Raw genomic sequence first — 19975 nt, forward strand, 5'->3', positions numbered from 1 at the left:
GAGGAGACAGCCTTTGGGTTTCTGTTTCTGACTGTGACTCGCCTGAGAGAGCGCAGAAGGGAGTGCTTTATTCAGACAGCTGGGCAGGACTGCTCGCTGCTGGCAGGGCTGATCAGCAGAGCAGCTCCTTGCCAACCGAGTGGCCTCTCATCTCCTGCACAGCATAGCAAGGACTTTCATCAGAACTAAGTTAGCGGAATATCCAGACAGGGCAGCTTAGGGCAACCCATTCGCAGGGCTGCTCACATCCTTGTGTCGGGGCTCTGGGAACAAGCTCACATGTGTCTCCCAGCAGGGCAAGGGGTGCTAGTTAATGTGCTGGCCTTTTCATTTTACGAGCCTTGGATCATTATTGTTCTTCAGTGGCAAGTCACATGAGAGTCTTAAGTCCTCACTTGAAACTTGTCTGCACTGCAAAACAAGGCGCAGTTTCTGGAGTAGCATGGAGCTGATGAATTGTGGCACTCTCACGGGGAAGGGGAGTTGGAACAATATCTGCCTCTAATGCAGCTGTGCTCTCCAAAACACTAACACTGAACCTGCAACAAAAAGCATAGAATTTTTCGGTTTTGGTGGTTGCCCTGAACCTTGTACCCCCCGAACAGCTGCTCTGTCTGTACCGTGGGGCTGTTGCTGTCACCAGGCTCACTTGGAGCTTCCATGGGGAAGCAGGACTCGCTGCTTGCTCCTTTCTTGAGTGACACTAATCCTTGGCTGGAGGGGCACTTGAGAAAGTTGCACAAGGTGCTTGTGAAAGCTTTCATCTCCAGGATGAAACAAGGATAAATTCCCAAACTGTGATCTTCCCCCTTGATGAGACTGACAAACACACTTCAGTAAAATGTATGCCACTTTGTAGCCAGCTGATGTGTGGAACAAATCCTGCTTGGAGGCAGTAGCTTTAAAAGAGCACTGCTGCTAACGGGCTGTCTCTAGCAGGCAGTTGTTTTCTTTTTGCTTATCCTTCAACTTCTGCCTACATCCTTCTCTTCCACTCCAGCATCTAAAGTGTGCGCAGTGCCAAGGAGCAGGCAGCGACTCTGGGAGAAGGACAAGCCTTGAACACTGGGCACACAAGCGTGCCTCGGCCTGGGGGAGCTGGTTCTGCAGCATAGCGCCTTGTCTCGTAGCTGGTGAGGGTACACAAAAGCCCAGAGCTCTTGGGTCATCTCCAGTATCCAGCATGGGTTAAACCTCCGAGCCTGATCCCATGAGGGATGCTTGGGGCTGAATGAGCTCTTGATGCTGTTGATTGTTTTCCTGCGTTTTCAAAGCACTGTGAACAAATCACAGCTGTACTTTGTGACCACAGCGTGGGTCCTCAGCTGGGTGGAGGAACACAGTTCTGTGCTGAAGTGTGTGAAGCCCTTGCAGGTGTCTGCATGTCCCCTTGTTCGGAGCCAGTACTGGATCATACTCTTCACACTTTTAACGTTGGCTTACACTGTGAGCAGTGTCGCTCTTTTCTCCCCTCAAACTGCTTGTCAGACCGGCCAGAAGCACGGTCAGGGCTTGCTGAGTGCTCTTGCCCCAGTCAGGCTTGCTTGTACTGGGCTGTATTTGTGTGGAAACTGAAACCACAGCACAGGCGTGCAGAGAGTTATGCTTGGGACCACAACCTGAATTATTCTCAGGCTTTGCTTCAAACCTTACCCTGACTAGAAGCCAAAAAAGCAGTTGGCTAAACTGAAGCCAGGAGATGTTCGCATCTCAAAATCCTTAACTGCTTTAGGAAAACTGGTACCCTGTATTCCCTGGGCCCATAAGGGTGGCAGCGGGATATGGGTTGGGGACACAGCATCTGCCCGACCTGACCAGCCCAGACCTAGGCTGCTGTCCCATCAGCATCAAACCAGCATTTTCTCTCCAGCCCCAAGATCCTCCCCTTGCTGTTGCTGCGCCGCTGTGCTGATGGAGCCTGTGCTCTTTTAGGGGGTCTTACATCTTTTCCTGCCAGTCCCGAGTGCTGTCTAGACAGCTTGAGCAGCCCCTGGGTGTAGCTTTCGCACTCCTGAGCCTGCAGGTCTGACGCTGACTTGGAGGTAAGAGGGGCACTCAGAGGAGGGTTTGCTTCTTGCCTCTGTGCATCTTGTTCCCATCTGTTAATCTTTCTACTCCCTCTTGGAATTTAGTCCTCCCAGTCTGAAAAAAGAAGAATACAGAGCAGATCTAGATGCTTTGATTTTAATGTCTGAAAACAGGTATCGGGTGTCATTTAAAAACACGAGGTGTCTGTTCCGCTTCCTGCCTGCCCACCCTCATCCTTTCTTGGAAATGGTCTTTGAGTGCCTCAGCCAAGGGGGTGCTCTGACCCTGTGATGGTCTGAGCCGGAGGTTTCTAAGGGAAAAGAAATTCTTGTTGATTATTTTTGTAAGTCCTTCGATGGATCCCTCAGGCTCGAAGATTTTTCCCAGTGTTTGAACACTTGCTGGGGCTGTCTGGGTGCCTGTGTTTAGCTGCGTTTCTTTTTTCCCGCTAACACGGCCCTTTACTTTGCTGCAAGGGGCGGTGTCGATGCAATCAGCAGCAGCCTTCCACCATTCCCGCGTCTGAGGGAGAGGGTGAAATCTGTCATGCTTTTGATAACCAATAAATAAACGGAGGTGCTTCCTTGCCGGGACTGGGCTTGTCTGGGAGATTTTCCGGGGGGAGCAGGGTGCCGGACGGGCAGGACGGTCTCTGTGCATGGCGCAGCCACGGGCTGCAGGGAGCTGCGTCAAAATTAGCCGTCATCGTTTGCATTTTGGGTTATTGCCGCGGAGAAGGCAGCGGGGAGCCTGGGCCCTGCCCGCCGCCGGGGCCGCCGCGTCGCCTAGCAACGGGAGGCGCTGCTGTGTCCTGCCATGGAAACACGGGCACGTGGGCAGCGGGCTCGGCCAATGGGCGGTGGGCAGCGGCGGCTGCTGGCCAATAAGAAGAGGGGAGGGGCGGGCTCAGGGTGAGGGTAGGGGCTAGGGGAGCGCAGCTTGGCGGCAGAGCGCAGAGGTTGGCGGGGGGCAGAGGTTGGCGGGGCGGGGGGCCCGGGCGGTTCGGGGCGCTGGGGGTGAGGCAGAGCCGGGTATGGGGCTGGGGGTGGCCGAGGAAGGAGACACCCCCCCTCTCCCCCAGACAGCCCTGCCCTCGGGGGGTCACCGGGTCACCCGCTGCTTCGGCCACTTTCTGTGGTGAGGAGGAGGCGGGCGGCTGCCGGCTGCCCATCCCTCCCACCTGCCCAGGTCCCCTCCAGGCAAAAGGAGTGCTGTGTGTCCCCCCTAGGTGAGGCTTCGTGTTTTTGGGCAGGGCAGCAGCCATGGCCCCGCTCAGCCTGTCCCAGCTGCTGGACGTCGCCATCGGGACGCCCGAGGTCGGGGCCGTCAACTTCACGGCGCTGTACAGCCTGCTGCAGGCTGTGCTGGGGCACCTGGGCCTGGAGGACCTGCCTGCCCTGGGGTGCGATCAGCCCCCCGAGGCACCCCTCAGAGCAGAAGGGGCACAGGGCAGAGGCCCAGGCACAGAGCTGCTGACCCCCTCGAGGGACCCGCTGCAGGGGACCGTGAGCACCCCATGTGATGCCTCCACGGCTGCCGACATGGGACAGATGAAAACAAAGATTGAAGAGAACAAGAGCAGCATCTCCAAGGTAGAGGCTACTCCCAGTTCCCTGGGTGCCCCCGTGAGACACACCCTCCTCTGGGGTCTGCACCACCATTGTCTGCCCTTAGGTCTGGTTTAAGCCTAAGCTCGAGGTGGTGTGTGGAGCTTCACTGTGGGAAAGGGATGGAGTTTTGGGGAGAAAGTGCTGGGGCTGAAATGCTGCTCCAGTTGCTCTGGGTTCTCCCCAAGTTTCCATCAAGTTGTTGGTCCAATACAGCACCCGGTGCCCTCAGCTCCACCAGTCAGAAGCTCAGCACCTGTGGAGGTCCTGCCCCACCACTATCCATCCCTTCCTTCCCTACTCCTGACCCACAGCTGGGTACCGCCTCTGCTCCTCAGGCAGCTGAGAGGCTCCATCAGCATCTCCTGGGCCTCATCTCCCACCCTAAATCCCCTTGGCTCGCCCAAGCACTAAACCCAGCACTGGTGGGGATGGAGAGGGGCCTCATCCTGCACAGTGCTGAGCCACTTGCAGCCGCACATCCCCAGTGGGAAGAAATAAGCTCAGGTTCAAGGAAATGGCCACCTTCAGCACTGCAGGGCTGGATCCTGCTGAGGCTGGGACACGTAGGAAGAAGGCAGCAGGGAGAGTTTCCCGGCCGGGTGAGCTCACCCTCCCCGGGGCAGGCCCCTGCTTGATCACTCCTCGCTTTGTTAGCGGCGATTGCCGGTGCCCTCCCAGGCCAGGCTGCGGTTGACAGGGTGGCAGCAGCTCTTTGCCCTTTGAATCGGCCGACGTGGACAGGCGGGGATGGATCTGTCCCTGCTGAATCGGGCTGTACAGTGGACGCCCCTTGGGCAGGGGTGGGGGGGTCTCTGGGGAGCTGCTGAAGGCGTGATGAATGGTAAGTGCTGCCCGCAGTGCCCCCAGGACTCACCCCTGCCACCCCCCTCTCTCAGGCCGTAGCTCTTTCCCAGGATCTCCTCGAGGAGATCGGCAGGATGAAGGCGGCGCAGTCCCGCACGGAAGAGGACATCCGGACGATCCAGGAGACGCTTGGCATGGTGAGCTGCTGCCACTGTCCCCGGGAGGCAGCTGGGCCCTCACCCCCCTCCCTGCCCCTGTGTCACCCTGCTGCCCCTGCCCCGCGGCCCTTGGGTGTCAAGGGTGCCAGGAGGGAAGAGCAAGAAGGGTGTCCCAAGGCTGAAGAGGTGACTGCATGCACCAACCAAAGAGAAGCTAAGACATTTTTGAACAGCTGTAAAAAAAGAAACATGGGTGCTGAGAAGGAGTGGAGATAAAGATCTACTGATGCAACACAGCCACAGCCCTGCCTGGCATCCCTCTGTCCTGTGCCCAAGTTGATTCCTGGATGCTCCTTTTAAATCCCGCTCCTGTGTCCGGGCTGCCATCCCTCTCCTTGTCCCACTCCAGGGGAATCTCCAGGATGCTGCCGGCCAGCTGCCGGCCCTCCGTGACCAGACAGCGTTGGACAGTGATGTGGTACGGCCCCACGCACACCCGGATCCTGCTCCAGGATGGAGGCAGCTGCATCCCCGAGGCACCAGTGCACGCAGTCCCTCCGTGTCAAGTCATGGGCCCGGGGGGGGTCAGTGCTCCTGTGGGTCCCACCCCACCTGGCTACGTGGCCAGGGTTGACCCTCCGATCCCTTTTTTCCCCAGCAAAATCTGAAGGAAAGGCTGAGCCTCTACCCGGCCCCGGAGGAGGTGAGCAACATGGTGCGCTGGGAGGTGCTGGAGGATTGCCTGGTGGGCAGCAAAGCAGGAGGAGTAGGAGAAGGAGGAGGAGAAGGAGAAGGTCGAGGTCTGTCGGTGGTGAGTGCTGGGGCATCCCAGCTGTGGGAGCAGGACTGAGCAGGACCGCAGCCCCCAGCACCTCCAGCTGCTGCGCACCCCGGGCCCTCAGCGGAGGTTTACTCAGCACTTGTCTTCCTTGTGCATCCCGCCGGGAGGCAGGACCTGGCACTGGCAGAGCCAGGGCAGCTCTTCGGCTGCCCCAACAGAGACCTCCTCATCGTCTATGCCACTGACAGCCCCCGACAGCCCCTCTGTGGGGCAAGCGAGTACCCAAAACCCTGGAGTGGCCGCACAGCCCCCTGTCCTTGCTCAACGTTGGGCAGGACCATGGCTCCCTGCCCTCATAGTCTCTCTGGAGCTGGTGGGTGGGAGCTGGGGACAGCGGAGGGACATTCTGGGGTGAACCCCACCATGAGATGGTTTCCAAACCCTACCTGGGGCTGCTGCTCCTGAAAGGAAGATGCAGCCCATTAGACTGGGAAGTGGGTCTAGTCTAGCAGCTCTGGAGTACAGAATCCCATGGCTGGAGAGGAAAATGCCTTGCTGTTGTGTCAGGTGGCATCAGCAGGGGCTTTGCTGATCCTCTGGATCGGCTGCTAAAATGACTCTGCAGGTACAGATGTGGCCAAAAGACTATAAGGAGGCTGGGGAGGGGCCGGGTGGCTGTGGGTGCTCTGGGGTCTCTGTGGGCTGGGCAGTCTCTGCCTTTGGGGTACTTGAGTTTGGCTCCATGAGCTGGGGGGTTTGGGGACAGGGCGGGTGGCCCTTGCTGCTGCACTTCTGCCCATAAACCTGCTCCCCTTTGCCTCCTCTTCCCAGGATGGCAGTGCAGGTCAGGCTGTCCCCGCCGAGCCTCCCACTGCAGACATGGACACCCCGCACGGGGCAAGCTCAGTGCTGGGACTGAAGGGACCAGGGACACAGCCTGTACCCAGGACCAGCAAAGGGACAAGCAAGGGGACTCCAGAGACACAGCCTGGCTCCCTGGGGACACAGAGAGCACCAGTGGCCACTGAGAAGGGGGCAGGCACTTCCTCAGACGAGAAAAAGACTTCTGATGCCCGTGCCACCACCGTGGGGACACAGATAGAATCCCCTGGCATCAAGACGACCAAACTGGGGACAGAGTCAGGGGCCCCTGACACCCAGATCTCCACTCCAGGGGTGCAGGCAGGGGCCCCCAGCACCCAAACCACCCCCCCAGGGGTGCAGCCAGGGGCCCCCAGCACCCAAACCACCGCGCCAGGGGTGCAGCCAGGGGCCCCCAGCACCCAAACCACCGCGCCAGGGGTGCAGCCAGGGGCCCCCAGCACCCAAACCACCGCGCCAGGGGTGCAGCCAGGGGCCCCCAGCACCCAAACCACCGCGCCAGGGGTGCAGCCAGGGGCCCCCAGCACCCAAACCACCACCGCAGGGGTGCAGAGAGGGGCCCCCAGCACCCAAACCACCATCCCAGGGGTGCAGCCAACACCTCCAGGGACCCAAGGAGGAGGAGCAGGGGTTCAGCCAAGCCCCTTCTGCATGGACTCCAGCCTTTCTGGTGCTGAGAAAATCCCTGGTGAAGCGATCCTTGATGCTCTGGGGACACAGATGGATGATACAAGTCCCAAGGAGGAAGGCAAGGCTTTATCCACCACACAGCTTGCCTGGACAGGCCACCCGGCGGTGGGGACCTTGCCCACATCCCAGGGGCTAGAGATCCCCCTTGACGCTGATCCCAGGGCCACGTCCCCTTCACAAGAGCCTCCCGTGCCCTGCGGGTCCTCGGGCTCCAGCAGTGTCCCCGACCGCTACGCAGAGACGGTGGAGGCTCTCCGCCAGATCGGGCAGCTCAGCCACCTCTGTGCCACCCTGAAGCAGCAGGTGGCCCAGCTGGAAGCCACCAAGTCAGACCACGCTGAGCTTGAGAAGCTGCGCCTACTCTTCTCAGGGGGAGGGGGGACCCCGTGGGGGGACGGCCGGGGCGGGGGGTAGGCATGGGGACACCCTGGGCTGGAGGCTCGTTGTACTCAGAGCCTGGCCTCAAAGGTGAGACCCCCTCACTGACAGCGTGTCCCCTTGGACCACATCTAGACAAGGAGAGCATCGCCAGCATCCTGGCCGACCTCCAGGGCCGGGTGTCCTCGCTTCAGGGCCTGACCAGCGACCTGCAGGGCGAGAAAGGGAAGGTGAGTCCCTGGGGGGCTGCGGGGTTGCCAGCGGGGGAGTTGGGCAGGGAGGAGGCAGCTGAAGGGCCCCTGGGCTGGGACAACACAAGGAGCTGTGCCCTGACTCATCCACCACTGCCTTTCCCAGATCAGGCAGCTGGAAGATGCCCTTGGAAAGCTGGAGGTAGCTGGAGCCACCTGGAAAGGGGACGTCAGCAACCAGATCACCCTGCAACTGGGGTAAAAGGATGGGACAGGGTTTCCTACCCTGCAGGAGGAGCTTGGGGGGACAAGGGACACCCCCTGAGTGTCCCTGTGGAGGCTAAGCCTGCCTGTGCCTCTGTCTCACTGACCAGGTCCACACTGCAGGAGATAAAGTATAAGCTGAAGGAGCTGGAAGAACAGCAGCAGATGACCAAGGCCACGCTGGAGCAGTTGGTGGCCAAGACAGCTGACAAGCCGCAGGAGCAGGTGAGGTCTGGGGGCAGCGCTCCCACCGCTGCAGCTCGGTGGGGTGGTTCTGGAGGGGTTCCCAGCCACATCCCCTGGCTGGCTGGGGCCATCAAGCCTCCACGGCACCCAGACTTGTTGACTGCATCCACCTCATCTCAGAGCTGATTCCTTCTCCCCTTCCTGCAGCTGGGTGAGCTGAGGGCGACCGTGTCAAGCACGGGGCAGGAGCAGGCAGAGGTGCAGGCAGCGTGCCCCGTCTGCAGCACAGACCTCAGCAAGCAGGTGGGGCAGCTCCTCCAGCGCTACGAGAAGCTCCAGGACCTGGTGGACGACTTCATGTCGCGGCAGGCGGTGGGCAAGGTGGTGAGGCAGCTGCCAGGGAGGAGCCAGGTAGGGAGATACCGGCATGGGGGGCTTGGGAGGGGGTTGCCAGCACCCCCACAGCTGGTTGTGCCTCACTTACTGTAATGTGGGGGAGCCCCTCGCTGCCCCCCAGATTGGCTCATACAAGTGAGCAGCGTGGAAGGAAATTAAAGCCTTGATGCAAATGTCCTGCTGGCACTGAGCCCATGGTCACCGGGCGAGTAACCTGGGTCTGTCCCCACGGGGGCAGCCAGCCCCCCCTTGCACAGCACCACCTTGTCATCTTCCTCCCTGAAGCAGGACGAGGAGCTGCTGAAGCGCATCCAGGCCACCATCACGCAGGTGCAAGGGGACTACGAGAAGCTCAGCTCTGTCACCGAGAGCCTCCTGAATGACCGGCACCAGAAGCAGAAAGATATCGAGGTAGGTGACAGAAACCCCCCCGGGGTCAGAGCATCCTCCAGGCAGACCCCAGGCTGGGAACCACAAGGGATTTGTCTGCACCCCCCCAAACCTTGCAGCCCTGTGGAAGTTCAGTGTACCTTTCCTGGAAGTTTGGGTGAGGTGGGGGGAGTGGGGGTTGCTCGGCTGGCCAGGAAGCAGCTCCAACCCTGCCGTGGTGTCACGGGATGCTTTTCTGTGTTGGAAGGCTCTGTTCCGGTCCCTGGAGAGGCTGGAGAAGGAGAAAGCCGACAAGGAAGACCTTGTGCTGGGAATTGACGTGGTATGGCCGTGGGGGGTCCTGGCACCAGCCAAGGGGGTGCTGGGCAGGGTGGCAAACACCCCTTGTCTCTTGGGGGCTCGGTGGCAGAACTGGCCTGGGGGAGGGAGGGAGGATTTCCAGACTGGCTGTGGCTCCTTCCCCAGGTCCCTCTGTCTCCTCCCGGGTCCCTTCAGCTACTGTGACCAACCCCACGGGTGTGATGGGGCGAGTGGGGCCATGTAGCCACTTCTCCCTCTCCTCCCGCCACGAGCTGGCCCTGCCCATCATACCTCCATCCTTTCCTCACCTTTCTCCTGCCTTTCCCTGCTGCTAGAAGGCAGTCAAAACCGCCCTGGCCGGCAAAGTGAGTCTCGCCCAGTTTGAGGCAAGCATGGAGCGGCAGCGTGAGATGATCCAGGAGATGCTGAGCCGGGTGACGGGGCAGGAGCAGGGCTGGCACCAGGTCCAGCAGCAGCTCAGTGAAGAGATGGACTCCAAGGTGAGGGGTGGCACGTCCCTGCTGCGCCAAACTGGCGCCTTCGGGGCTTGGCAGCCTGAGGCAGCATCTCTCTGAGGATCCCCCCTCCTGGCTTTTCATGGGGAACACGATGTCCCACCCGGGGCAGTGGCTGAGGGTGTGTGTCTGTCCGTAGCTGGACCGCCTGGAGCTGGGCCCTTTCCGGCAGCAGCTGGAGGAGCACTGCAGGAGCATCCTGGAGCAGCTCGAGGAGAAGGCGCCGCTGACGGAGGCTGACGATGCAGCTGGGACGAAGAAGTGAGTGTGATGGGGGTGGCAGTGGCTTCTCCTCCCACCAGTAGTAGGTTCCTGAAGTTAAAGAAGGCACGAGGAGGGGGACCTGCAGGATGGAGCCCTCCCGAACCAAAACGGGGATGTGGGTGCAAAGGTTTTCTGGAGCAAGGGTGAGGGACGGCGACTCGTCCCCCTGGGCAGGGGTGTGACACGCGGCATCACAGAGCTGCGTTTTGACCTGCCCCCCTGGCAAGGTGCAGGGGGGTTATTAGCACCGACAAAGTGATGAAACCAGTGTGAGGGCTGGTTGGGATGGCAGCTATGGGCGCCTGTGCCCTTCACCTCCCATCCCTGCTCGCCCTGGGCAGCCACAGGCAGCTGCCAGGTTTCGGAGGCGGCCGCAGGGCCAAGGCGAGCGTGTCCCTGTCCTCGGGGCAGCTGTGACAAAACTCATCCCGAAAAACGTGGTAATCCTGCATCCCCCAGGCCCGGCATTTGCACCCCAGCAAGAGGTACAGCAACACCGCCGTTTTGTCCTTGCCGGCACCCCCAGTTCCCATGTGGGTGCCCGTGGGAGTAGTTCCCATAATGGTGGTTTTTGGGTGCTCCCCTCAGTGGATTCTCCAGTGCCTAAGATGAGGTGGAGATTTTTCCCAAGCAGGAGCCCACAACCAACCGCTGTCCCACATTGTACCCCCTTGATTTTGTAGCCAGCCGGTGGGTTGTGACCTTGTTGGGGGTGGGGGGGGGTGAGTAAACCAGGCTCAAACCCCTGCGGTTCCACCCTCAAATACCATAACTCATTACCATAAAGTGCCCAGCACCTTGCTGCTGCCTGCCAGCTGCCTGCCTGTGTGCAGGCAGGGCTGAATCCCCCCCCAGGAACTCACCCAGCCCTTTTCTTCCCCCCCCAGGCAGGTGCTGGCCCATTTCCACTGCTTGTCCTGCGACCGGCCCCTCAGCGTGCTGGTGCCTGCCCCGTGAGTAGCGCCCGGCGATTTGGAGGAGAGATGGGTGCTGGTGGTGCCCCGCTGTGCCCGGCACGGGGGTTAGGGTGTCTGCCTGGGGGGTGCAGCCCTCCTGAGCCCCTCCCTGAGGGCAGCGGGATGGGAATGGGGTACAAGCCTGTGGGTTTTGGGGCACTGCCCCGAGCTGGGCTGGGTTGTGTGTCCCCTGTCACTCACGCACATCTCCTGCCCTCCCCAGGCACATCGTGGCCAACCCATACATGCCACCGCTGCCCCCCAACTTTGCCGGGCGCTCCCATGCTGTCCCTGAGGTGGAGCAAACACCACAGCACAGCCACAGGTAGGGGACGTGGGCACCCGGCCCCTGGGGTGCAGGTTGGCCCTGCCCTGGCGAGGGAGAGCTCTTCCCAGGGTGGGTGTGAAGGGATGCAGGGGGGGCCTGGGCAGGGCAGGGGAGTGCTGCAGGGGGGTCAGCTGTGCTTGTCCCAGGTCTGTGGGGTTTTACAGCCCTTCCGGCGCTGCCCTGTCTAGCCCAGGTCTGTGTCTCAGTGGTGCTGAAGCCACATGTGATGAGTTGTGTCTGGTCTCAGCCTGACTTCAGGCTTGCGGGCGGAGTCAGCTGCCTCCTGTGAAACAAGTCGCCGAAATTAAGCACTGCAGCTGGGACAGCCCAGCTCCTGCCTCCTGATGTCCCTTGCGTAGGGTGCAGGGACCTGCCATGGCCATGACCAGCTTACCAGGGCCATGGGGAAAGAGCAGATCCAGCACGGCTGGATGGGTGTGGGCCTCCTTCAGCAGTCGGAGGGGACCCGGGAGGGACATACCCCACTGGGGAGCACCCGCGGCCCCCTCCCCGGCGTAGTAGGGTGACGCACGGGGTGCCACAGTGCTGGGCACTCAGCATCCCTGTGCTCTGTCCCACAGGGAGCTGGCGGCTGAGTGTGGGTACCCCAGCGTGCCACGGCGCTGCGGGGGCCGGCACACCCTCACCCACCCGCTGCAGCGCTGCCCGTGCCCCCCGCCCCTCCCGCCCGGCGCCCTGCGGCCGCTCCAGCCCCAAACCCTGCTCCCCACCAAGGTAGGGATGACGAAGGTAGGGATACGGCGGGGCGAGCGCGGCTGGGAGGGTGATGCTGAGCATCCGGGGGGGGGGGGGTGGGGGGGTGGGGGGGGGGCGGGGAATGATCTGTGATTCATTTTCCTCAGGGAGAGCTGGGGGGGGGTTTGCCTGGGGATGCTGATTTGGGCGCTGTGTTTCAGCCAGCCCCCTCTCTCCTTCCCAGCACGACGAGATGGAGCTGTTGGGCCAGGATGGCCACGTCTACAGGGGCCGGCGGGGCAGGCAGCTGTCTGTGCTCGTGGGCAAGGAGGGTACGGCTGGGCCACCCTCAGGGAGAGGATCCAGCGGGGGTGAAGGGGGCAGTGGAGTGGGCAGGGTGCCCAGTTTTCCCCCCCCACATGTTCCCCCTGGCTCCCCCCAGCCCAGCTCCCTCTGCTCCCTCCTGCCGAACTTCCCCAGGGCCAAGCCCAACCTGTCCCCGAGGCAGCGGGACGCCAGGGACACCGGCCGCCTGCTCTCCCGGCCCCAGAGTGCTGTGTCCTCGCTCAGCCAGCCAGGTACAGCCCTGCCAGGGCACCGGGGTGGGGGGAGAGGACACCCTGCTGTGTCCCAGTGGGTGGGGGAAAGCAGGGTGGGATGGGGGTTTGGGGTGGGGTGGAAGGAGGCTGGAGGGGGAGGACTGGGAGACGGGTCACCAGATCCCCATGTTGGAGCCAGAGCAAGGTGGGGGGATGTGGCAGGGTGGTCCTGGCCGCTCTGGGACAACAGCCTGTTTGCTTCAGGGTGGGGACCAGGACCCTGTTTCTGGGTGTCTCTGGCCGGGCAGGTGCGCATGGGTGGTGCCTGCCCCAGGGGCTGCAGGGGGGCTAACCCCTACCCCTCGCCCCCAGGCACCCCCGCCTCGCCAGAGACCAGGACAGCCTCCTCCCACGGCCACCTCTCCCAGGCACGGGGGCTCCTCCCGCCCCTCCGGCCCTTGTGGGACAGATCCAGCACCTCGGAAGCCAGGCAGGACTGGGGGTCCCCGACCGAACCCCCACCACCTCCGCCACCAAGCAGGAGAGCAGGCATCTCTGGCCAGCAGCAATAAAGGGCGATGGGCAGCCAAGCACCTGTGTGGCCTGAGTGGGGTGGCCCTGGGCCGGGATCTTCCCTTCATGCATAAGGAGGGGTCGCAGCATCCCTTGTCCTGCAGCCACAGGAGGCCAGAGGAGCTGAAACCAGCCCCTGTCCAGCCCCCATCCCGGCGTCTGTGCCAGCCCCGTGCTGCCACACTCCCCCTGACACCCCCTGGCCTCCATGAACCCCTTTCTGGCCCTGATAGCCCCTGGCAGGGAGCTCGTGGCCCCCAAAAGGGTCTGGGGGAGCCCACACTAAAGCAGGAGGAGGATTACGCTCCGTTGCTGCTGAAGGTGGTGGGAGATGGGGACTGTGGTTGGATACGGTGACCACAGTGGGAGATGGGGACCGCGGTGGGAAGGGTGGCAGCAGGACAGGGCTTCACGCCAAAAGCCAATCCCACCCCAAGCCCGCTGGTTTGCTATTCTTATCCTGCGCGATGAGCATCACTGAGCAGGTTTCCTTATCTGCTCGTGGATTGTCACCCCCTTGTCCCTCTTCCAATGCTGCCATTGATGGAAGGAGGAAGGCACTGACCCCACTGCTGCCGGGCTCGGGGCAGCTGATGATTCCCACCTCCGGAGTGAAGCACCATAACCCCTCTGTGCCCCCAGCCCTGGGGACACACATCCCCTCCTTTCTCTCATGCCACCCCCATTGCTGGGGGCTACTTTTCCCCAGCCCCTTTCTGCCACCCCTCACCATCAGATGGGAGAAAGGCCCATGGCATGCTGAGACCTGGCATAAGTCATGTCACAAATGGAGAGGTACCGGGCAGGGAAACTGCAGTCCCTGGAAGCAACATGGTGGGGGGACCTGGGGGTGTCACAGCTGGGGACATGTGGCTGCGTGTATGGGGGAGCCGGGGCTGTCCCAGCACAAAGTGTCAAGTGCCGGGGACAGCCCCAACTCCCCCATGCACACACGCAGTGACATGGAGGGGGGGGGACAGACACCAAGCGGGTGGCACCTCTCAGGTGAGTGGGAGGGTGGGAAACCCTGAGGGGAACCCCAGAGGCAGCCTGGGGGGACCCAGGCACCCGGGGAGCATCCCCTCACCCCGCCATGGTGTGTGCTGGGGGCTGCCCTGTGGAAAAACTGCTCCCCTACGTCTCCCTAAATTGGGGCGAGGAAGCACCCAAACCTCCCCCCAACAATGGCAGACCCCATCCCTGCCCACCCCACTGCAGTCTCCAGGCACCTGAGGCCCCCCCCCCCGGCCGGGGATGTTTCCCCTGGTGGGTTTGGTTTTTCAGGGGAAAACTAGGTGCTGAATACCTGCTTTGGGTGCCCAGGTGGTTCCATCAGGATCTGGGATTCCCTCAGTGCCACCTCCAGTGGGATAACTGGGAGCACTCAGAGCAAACTGGTGGGCACTGGAGTAGAGCCAGCAAAGGACCATCCCGCACCCCAGGAGGGGGGGTCAGGCACTGATGGGCTTAAAAACGCATTTGCAGGATTTGGCCCAGCTGGGGCTGAGCCCTTTGCTGCGTGCACGTGTGTGTGTCTGTGTGTCCCCCAGCTCAGCCCCTCTCCCACCCACTGTCCCATTCGCTGCTGCTGGGACCCCGCTGTGCCCTATAAACACCCCCCACCCCCCCACATGAGCACCCAGCCCCATGTCCCTTTTTGGGTGCTGCCTGCGCTGCTGGAGCAGGAGAGTAGCCCCAGCTGGGGCATTTTTTTTCCTTTTTTCTTCTGAGGTTGGGCCGTGTTGGGGGTCTCCCCTTTCCCTGGGGGATGATTTGCTGCTGTGCCTTGAGCCCCCCCCCAGCCCTTGCTGCCATCTCCGGAGCTGCTGCATTCCCCTTCTGGTTTTTGGGGTTTTTTACCCCAGTCGCTTGGTGTGTGTGCGGTGTGGCGATGGGGGAGGTGCCGTGTTCTGACTCAATTTTAATCCCGTTTGGATACTTCAGCACAAACCCGGGGCTGCTGTGTTGTTTGGAGCCGTTAGAAGGGGGGTGGAGGTCGGGGCCTGGGGCTGAGCAGCGCCTGGGCCCGGGGAGGGGGGGAAGGAGTTGGTGGCCAGCGAGCCCCCACCCATGTCCTCGGGCCGTGGGGGACACTGAAAAAAGATCATGCTCACCTCCCTCCCCCCAAGCAGGGTTTGCCTAAAGGCCTGGCAGCCCTCCTATGGCAGGGGTCCCTGCAGGGCTGAGGCCTGGGGGGCTCATCACATGGCTGGGTGATGGGGCTGGGGAGGGGGGTGGGTTGCAAACCGCAGTGTTTTGTGAGGGTGCAGGATGGGGGCTGCGCTGCAGCCCAGGACATGGGGGTCCTTGCTGTGCTCACATGGCCCCCCCATGGCTCCGGGGTCTCCCCTTCCCTCCGCCCCCTCTTTGGGGATGGCAGCGGTGGCGTTGCGGGCAGGGTGCGGGCAGGGTGCGGGCAGGGTGCGGGCAGCACGTGGGACTTGGCGCAGCCTCCTGGGGGGGTGCTCAAGCCCATTCTCAGTCCCAGGGATGTTCTCCCAGCAAAGAGAAAAGGCAGGGACAGCTGGTGTTAAAAAAGTGATTTTTTTGTTTTTAATTATTTTTAAATTAATAAAAAACCTTCAACCTGTTTTTTGTTGCTGTTTTTTTGTTTGGGTTTGGGTTTTTTTTTTTAGCAAGATTGATTTGAAAATTAAAAAATCCTCCCCCCAGCTCCTCCCTCTCTGGGGAAGGGCCATGAATGGCAGTTGCAGGGAGAGGGTGGGGGCATCACCTTGATAAATCCCCCTATGCCCTGGGGGTGCCAAGGGAGGGAGGATGGGGTTGGGGGGGGGGTCCGGGGGGGTCTGTGTAAGAAGCTGAGCTGAATTTCAGAAGCCAGAGAAGAGGCATGTTTGCTCTGGGCGCTGCAACAAGTGTCCAGGAAATCCAGAGCCAGGGATGGGGGGACCAGCGGCTCCGTGCCCGTGGCCATGATCTGGGGTGCCTACAGCTGCCTCCATCCGTTTATTTTTTTATTTCCTCCACCCCTGCCCCGCCCTCTTCCTTCTCCTGCCCTGCTGCAGGGATGCTGGGACGGGGAGCCACAGGGAAACACAACACCCCCCCCCCCAGCAGCCACCTCCGTGCTGCTGCTCCTTCTCTCTGGATTTATATACATTAGATATATTTATATATTATAGTTATATATTTTTTTAAAAAATGGGGGGAGGAAAGACCAGCTAGTGACTCTTGCAGAGGCTCTCGTGGGCTGGTGCCCTCCCCGGCAGCGTGTGTCATCCCCCCCCACTTAGGCCAGGTAAGTGTTCCAAAATGCTGGATGTTCCTCTTTGCTTCAGTGGTTAGATCAGCGCAGATTATCGCCTCATGACGCGGGCATGCCCTTCACTGTGTCATTTCCATGCTGGAGTTTTTGTACTGCATTCCCTGTATAAACCAGCACCTCTGGCAGGCGAGAGGTTTGGCTTATGGACAGCAAGTCCCTGGCCCATATCAGAGGCTGGTTGCTGTTTGGTTCAAGCCTGAAGACTCTGTTATGTCTGGACACTCTCAGTGCATCCTAGTTCATCTCTCTGTTACTTTTTATAGTGCTGCTGGAAGTTTTTCAGGATAAAGGACAAAGGCTGCTACACATGTAGTTTTTCTATGAACCGTGTCAGTGCAAAAGTAGAGTCAGGAGGGAGTGGAACCTTATTTCGCAGTACATCACTGTGTGTCAGATAGCACAGCTCATCCAGGTATCCTTTTGCTTCAAATTGCTGATTGCCCTGAGCTTGTAGAACTGAGTTTGAACTGGATTTTGTCCTGCTCTTTCCATTAATCCACTTTAAAAAAAAAAAAAAAAAAATTAAAAAATTAGCAAATTTGCTCCTGTAAGCTTCCTTAAGCTTTCTTTGCCTGAGCAGATATTATGAAGGTGCTTATGCCCTCCGAAAGAGCCTTGTGTGTTTGGTGATGTGAGAGAAAGCAAGCAAGCTGCAGTGTGAGTCTCAGATCCTTCAGATGAATTAGTGAGTCCAGCAGGTGAAAAACTGCACCTGGTAAAGCATATGCCCTTTGAGAGGTGCTGCTCAGAGAAGTCCCTTTGTTGTTCCCAGCCATGAAATACCCTCTTTTTTTAAATTCCAAGTCCTGTTCTGGAGCATAAAAAGTCACTGATGTTTCCCATAAACTAGGTGCTGCTTTGTAGCTCTCCTTGCACAGGTATCTGTGAACTATTTGGATTTGCTTACTGTCTCTGAGGTCAGTACAAGGTCCCCACAGAAACTGAGTTTCATCTTTCATGCAGCAGTGCTATTCATTTAAGGAGGAAAACAATGGTTAAACGAGTGGTTCCCCACTTAGGTGGGTGTCAGGATAATGGAAAGCACGTGCCTGTATCTGTGCACCAGTAAGACACAGTTAAGGGCCTCTTGTGTGGTGAAGCTGTTGTGGTTTGACTCAAGGCTAACTGACCTGGGCTTTTTTTTTTTTCTTCTTTAGTGATGATGGCCAAGGAGAAACCGCCAATAACTGTGGTTGGAGACGTTGGAGGAAGAATTGCCATCGTTGTGGTATGAGTGTGGTGGAGAGGAGGGGGGTGGCTTCCTCCCAGCATCTTTCCTTGAGCTGCTTTATCCCAGAGGGTAGGAGGGACTGCTCATGTAGGGGTGGTAACAGGATTGTCACCACTGTTTTTTCCAGTTTTGCTGGTGGCTTTGGTTACTTCAGCTTTCACTGAAAATCCTTTGTATTTCAGTGCTTTAAGCCCTGAAATCTCCTTGCTCCCTTGAATCTACAAATACCAGATGTGTGCAAATACTCAACAAATCCAGGACATGCAGAGAAATCTCCTGAAGTATTTAAAAAAACCGCCAACCAACCAAAGTACTCGCTGAGCTTTTCTTACATGCTGTGCCATGCTGCAGTATAAGTAATCAACATGCAGCTACTATCACTGTGGAAAAAAAACCAAAAACGCTTGCTGAAGATAAGCTCTGTTTGCCTGTGAGCATGTGCAGGGACTAATTTGTTTCCAAGACACAATATTTGTTCTGCACACTAGCAAAAGGGTGTGTAAATTAGGGAAATGGTGTCCACAGATTTAAGTTGTGCACGTGGCTGTGCTTGAATCTCAACAGCAGCTGAAGTAGCCAGAGATTATATTCTTTTTGGCTGTGTTTGTGGCCAAAGCTGCAGTACCTTGCGGATCCACTCCTGCCCTGCAGGCACAATAAACTTCTGGTTTTGATGTTATTTCTGTCTCTTCTCAGGATGACATCATCGATGATGTGGAAAGCTTTGTAGCTGCTGCAGAGATCCTGAAAGAGCGTGGAGCCTACAAGATTTTTGTGATGGCTACTCACGGGCTCCTGTCAGCAGATGCCCCCCGTCTCATAGAGGAATCCTCCATCGATGAGGTGCATCTGTTTTCTGGGCTGCTGGGGAAGGGCTGGCTCTGGTAACTGGGTTGATTTAAGGCACCAAAACCCACAAACTGATGTTCTTCCCCTGCCACGTAGCTCATCTCTGAAACGACTGGTTTCATCAGATGCTTTCAGTTAGCTGGTTCTTCACTGAGAAAAAAAAAAAAAAAAGCGTGTGTGATTAATACGTGTTCAGATCATGCTTCTCTGTGTATATTTTCTCCTTAATGCACAGATATTAGTCATCCCTGCCTGGACACTTCCCTTCCCACAGCTGAGTGCATGTGATCGCTTTCTCACTGCACAGACCTTCTACCTGCCCCTCTCCCCCAGCTGATGACGAGCTGTTGGATGCCTTAAGAGGATAAGATTTCAAACCTCGCCCTTAGGAACAAACATGTCAGATCCTGCGCTCTAAACGCACCGTCAGCCTGTGTGGAGGTGGCTGTTGTAGAGTGCTGGTTACGCCGGGCCCCTCAACAGATTGACTGTCATGTGGGGGAGACCATTTATTTTCATCTTTTGTTCCTAACGTACAAGGATTTCTCCCCCTGAACTGGGAAACAGCAGGTACACACCTCTCGTGGAGTTAATCTAGGGTGGCTGTTCAGTGAGAGCAAGCGTATCAGCAGCACAGCTAACCATCTTTTCTTTTTGTCACTCCATAGGTGGTAGTGACCAACACAGTTCCTCACGAGGTACAGAAGCTGCAGTGCCCCAAGATAAAGACTGTGGATATCAGTTTGATTCTCTCTGAAGCCATCCGACGAATCCACAATGGCGAGTCCATGGCCTATCTCTTTCGCAACATCACTGTCGATGACTAGACCTGGCGCTGCCCCCGTCCCGGCTTCCACAAGAGAAGGAAATACGCATGAAATGGCAATACCATAAATTATAGGCATAACACAACTGTTTATTCTTGTAGGAGCGTGAAGGTTTTCAGTCTTGAGCCATGAGATCTAATAGAAAACATCAACCTGGCCAGCACTTTACAGGTGAACAGAAGAGGCCACTGGCAGTGGGGAGGATTATATCGTGAGAGATGGAGAAATGAGGTGGTGTTGAATTTTTAAGTTCCTCTTTTTTTTTTTTTTTTTAGTTGTTATCTCTTGCCCTATAGGGGTGGAAAGCAAAGCAAAAAGAAGTAGCTGTCAGCTTATGAGAAGGGAATAGAGACTGCTCGTTGCTGCGTGTGGGCAGCAAGAGGAGACAGCCTTTGGGTTTCTGTTTCTGACTGTGACTCGCCTGAGAGAGCGCAGAAGGGAGTGCTTTATTCAGACAGCTGGGCAGGACTGCTCGCTGCTGGCAGGGCTGATCAGCAGAGCAGCTCCTTGCCAACCGAGTGGCCTCTCATCTCCTGCACAGCATAGCAAGGACTTTCATCAGAACTAAGCGGAATATCCAGACAGGGCAGCTTAGGGCAACCCATTCGCAGGGCTGCTCACATCCTTGTGTCGGGGCTCTGGGAACAAGCTCACATGTGTCTCCCAGCAGGGCAAGGGGTGCTAGTTAATGTGCTGGCCTTTTCATTTTACGAGCCTTGGATCATTATTGTTCTTCAGTGGCAAGTCACATGAGAGTCTTAAGTCCTCACTTGAAACTTGTCTGCACTGCAAAACAAGGCGCAGTTTCTGGAGTAGCATGGAGCTGATGAATTGTGGCACTCTCACGGGGAAG

At 58.6% G+C, this 19975-nt stretch overlaps 4 protein-coding genes across 6 annotated transcripts; all 4 read left to right on the plus strand.

The window, feature by feature from the left end:
* The first annotated feature begins 3076 nt into the window (after positions 1-3076).
* On the plus strand, positions 3077-5234 carry LOC141968046 (uncharacterized). The gene is made up of 3 exons (XM_074922380.1): positions 3077-3620; positions 4535-4639; positions 5010-5234. Exons 1-3 carry the CDS (start codon positions 3291-3293, stop codon positions 5232-5234), a joined length of 660 nt encoding a protein of 219 aa, XP_074778481.1. The 5' UTR covers positions 3077-3290.
* A 2080-nt stretch (positions 5235-7314) lies between these two features.
* On the plus strand, positions 7315-9262 carry LOC141968047 (glutamine-rich protein 2-like). Its single transcript, XM_074922381.1, has 7 exons — positions 7315-7561; positions 7689-7780; positions 7897-8011; positions 8180-8383; positions 8654-8779; positions 9006-9080; positions 9254-9262. The coding sequence occupies exons 1-7, from the start codon at positions 7370-7372 to the stop codon at positions 9260-9262; spliced, it is 813 nt and encodes a 270-aa protein (XP_074778482.1). The 5' UTR covers positions 7315-7369.
* LOC141967794 (glutamine-rich protein 2-like) lies at positions 9226-15909 on the plus strand. Its single transcript, XM_074921934.1, has 7 exons — positions 9226-9558; positions 9713-9834; positions 10725-10790; positions 11017-11118; positions 11703-11856; positions 12062-12395; positions 12729-15909. The coding sequence occupies exons 1-7, from the start codon at positions 9451-9453 to the stop codon at positions 12926-12928; spliced, it is 1086 nt and encodes a 361-aa protein (XP_074778035.1). The 5' UTR covers positions 9226-9450; the 3' UTR covers positions 12929-15909.
* Positions 15910-16021: 112 nt separating this feature from the next.
* LOC141967844 (phosphoribosyl pyrophosphate synthase-associated protein 1-like) lies at positions 16022-19347 on the plus strand. Of its 3 annotated transcripts, XR_012634769.1 has the most exons (4): positions 16022-17443; positions 18143-18289; positions 18531-18865; positions 18964-19023. XR_012634769.1 is itself a non-coding variant. In XM_074922028.1 (3 exons), exons 1-3 carry the CDS (start codon positions 17375-17377, stop codon positions 19120-19122), a joined length of 375 nt encoding a protein of 124 aa, XP_074778129.1. In that variant the 5' UTR covers positions 16022-17374; the 3' UTR covers positions 19123-19347. The 3 variants fall into 3 exon arrangements, 2 of the variants coding, with proteins under 2 accessions (XP_074778129.1, XP_074778130.1); XM_074922028.1 differs by lacking the exon at positions 18531-18865 and having other exon boundaries at positions 18964-19347; XM_074922029.1 differs by having other exon boundaries at positions 18531-19037.
* The last annotated feature ends 628 nt before the right edge of the window (positions 19348-19975 follow it).

This window comes from Athene noctua, chromosome 18 (assembly GCF_965140245.1).
Source record: "Athene noctua chromosome 18, bAthNoc1.hap1.1, whole genome shotgun sequence".
NCBI lineage: Eukaryota > Metazoa > Chordata > Aves > Strigiformes > Strigidae > Athene > Athene noctua.

Coding starts and splice junctions, on each gene's coding strand:
- LOC141968046 (XM_074922380.1), top strand. CDS start 3,291: ATGGCCCCGCTCAGCCTGTCCCAGCTGCTGGACGTCGCCATCGGGACG. Junction 3,621..4,534: donor ACAAGAGCAGCATCTCCAAG/GTAGAGGCTACT, acceptor CCCCTCTCTCAG/GCCGTAGCTCTTTCCCAGGA. Junction 4,640..5,009: donor TCCAGGAGACGCTTGGCATG/GTGAGCTGCTGC, acceptor GTCCCACTCCAG/GGGAATCTCCAGGATGCTGC.
- LOC141967794 (XM_074921934.1), top strand. CDS start 9,451: ATGGAGCGGCAGCGTGAGATGATCCAGGAGATGCTGAGCCGGGTGACG. Junction 11,857..12,061: donor AAACCCTGCTCCCCACCAAG/GTAGGGATGACG, acceptor TCTCCTTCCCAG/CACGACGAGATGGAGCTGTT. Junction 12,396..12,728: donor GTCCTCGCTCAGCCAGCCAG/GTACAGCCCTGC, acceptor CCTCGCCCCCAG/GCACCCCCGCCTCGCCAGAG.
- LOC141967844 (XM_074922028.1), top strand. CDS start 17,375: ATGATGGCCAAGGAGAAACCGCCAATAACTGTGGTTGGAGACGTTGGA. Junction 17,444..18,142: donor GAAGAATTGCCATCGTTGTG/GTATGAGTGTGG, acceptor GTCTCTTCTCAG/GATGACATCATCGATGATGT. Junction 18,290..18,963: donor AGGAATCCTCCATCGATGAG/GTGCATCTGTTT, acceptor GTCACTCCATAG/GTGGTAGTGACCAACACAGT.
- LOC141968047 (XM_074922381.1), top strand. CDS start 7,370: ATGGGGACACCCTGGGCTGGAGGCTCGTTGTACTCAGAGCCTGGCCTC. Junction 7,781..7,896: donor CAGATCACCCTGCAACTGGG/GTAAAAGGATGG, acceptor CTCACTGACCAG/GTCCACACTGCAGGAGATAA. Junction 8,780..9,005: donor AGAAGCAGAAAGATATCGAG/GTAGGTGACAGA, acceptor CTGTGTTGGAAG/GCTCTGTTCCGGTCCCTGGA.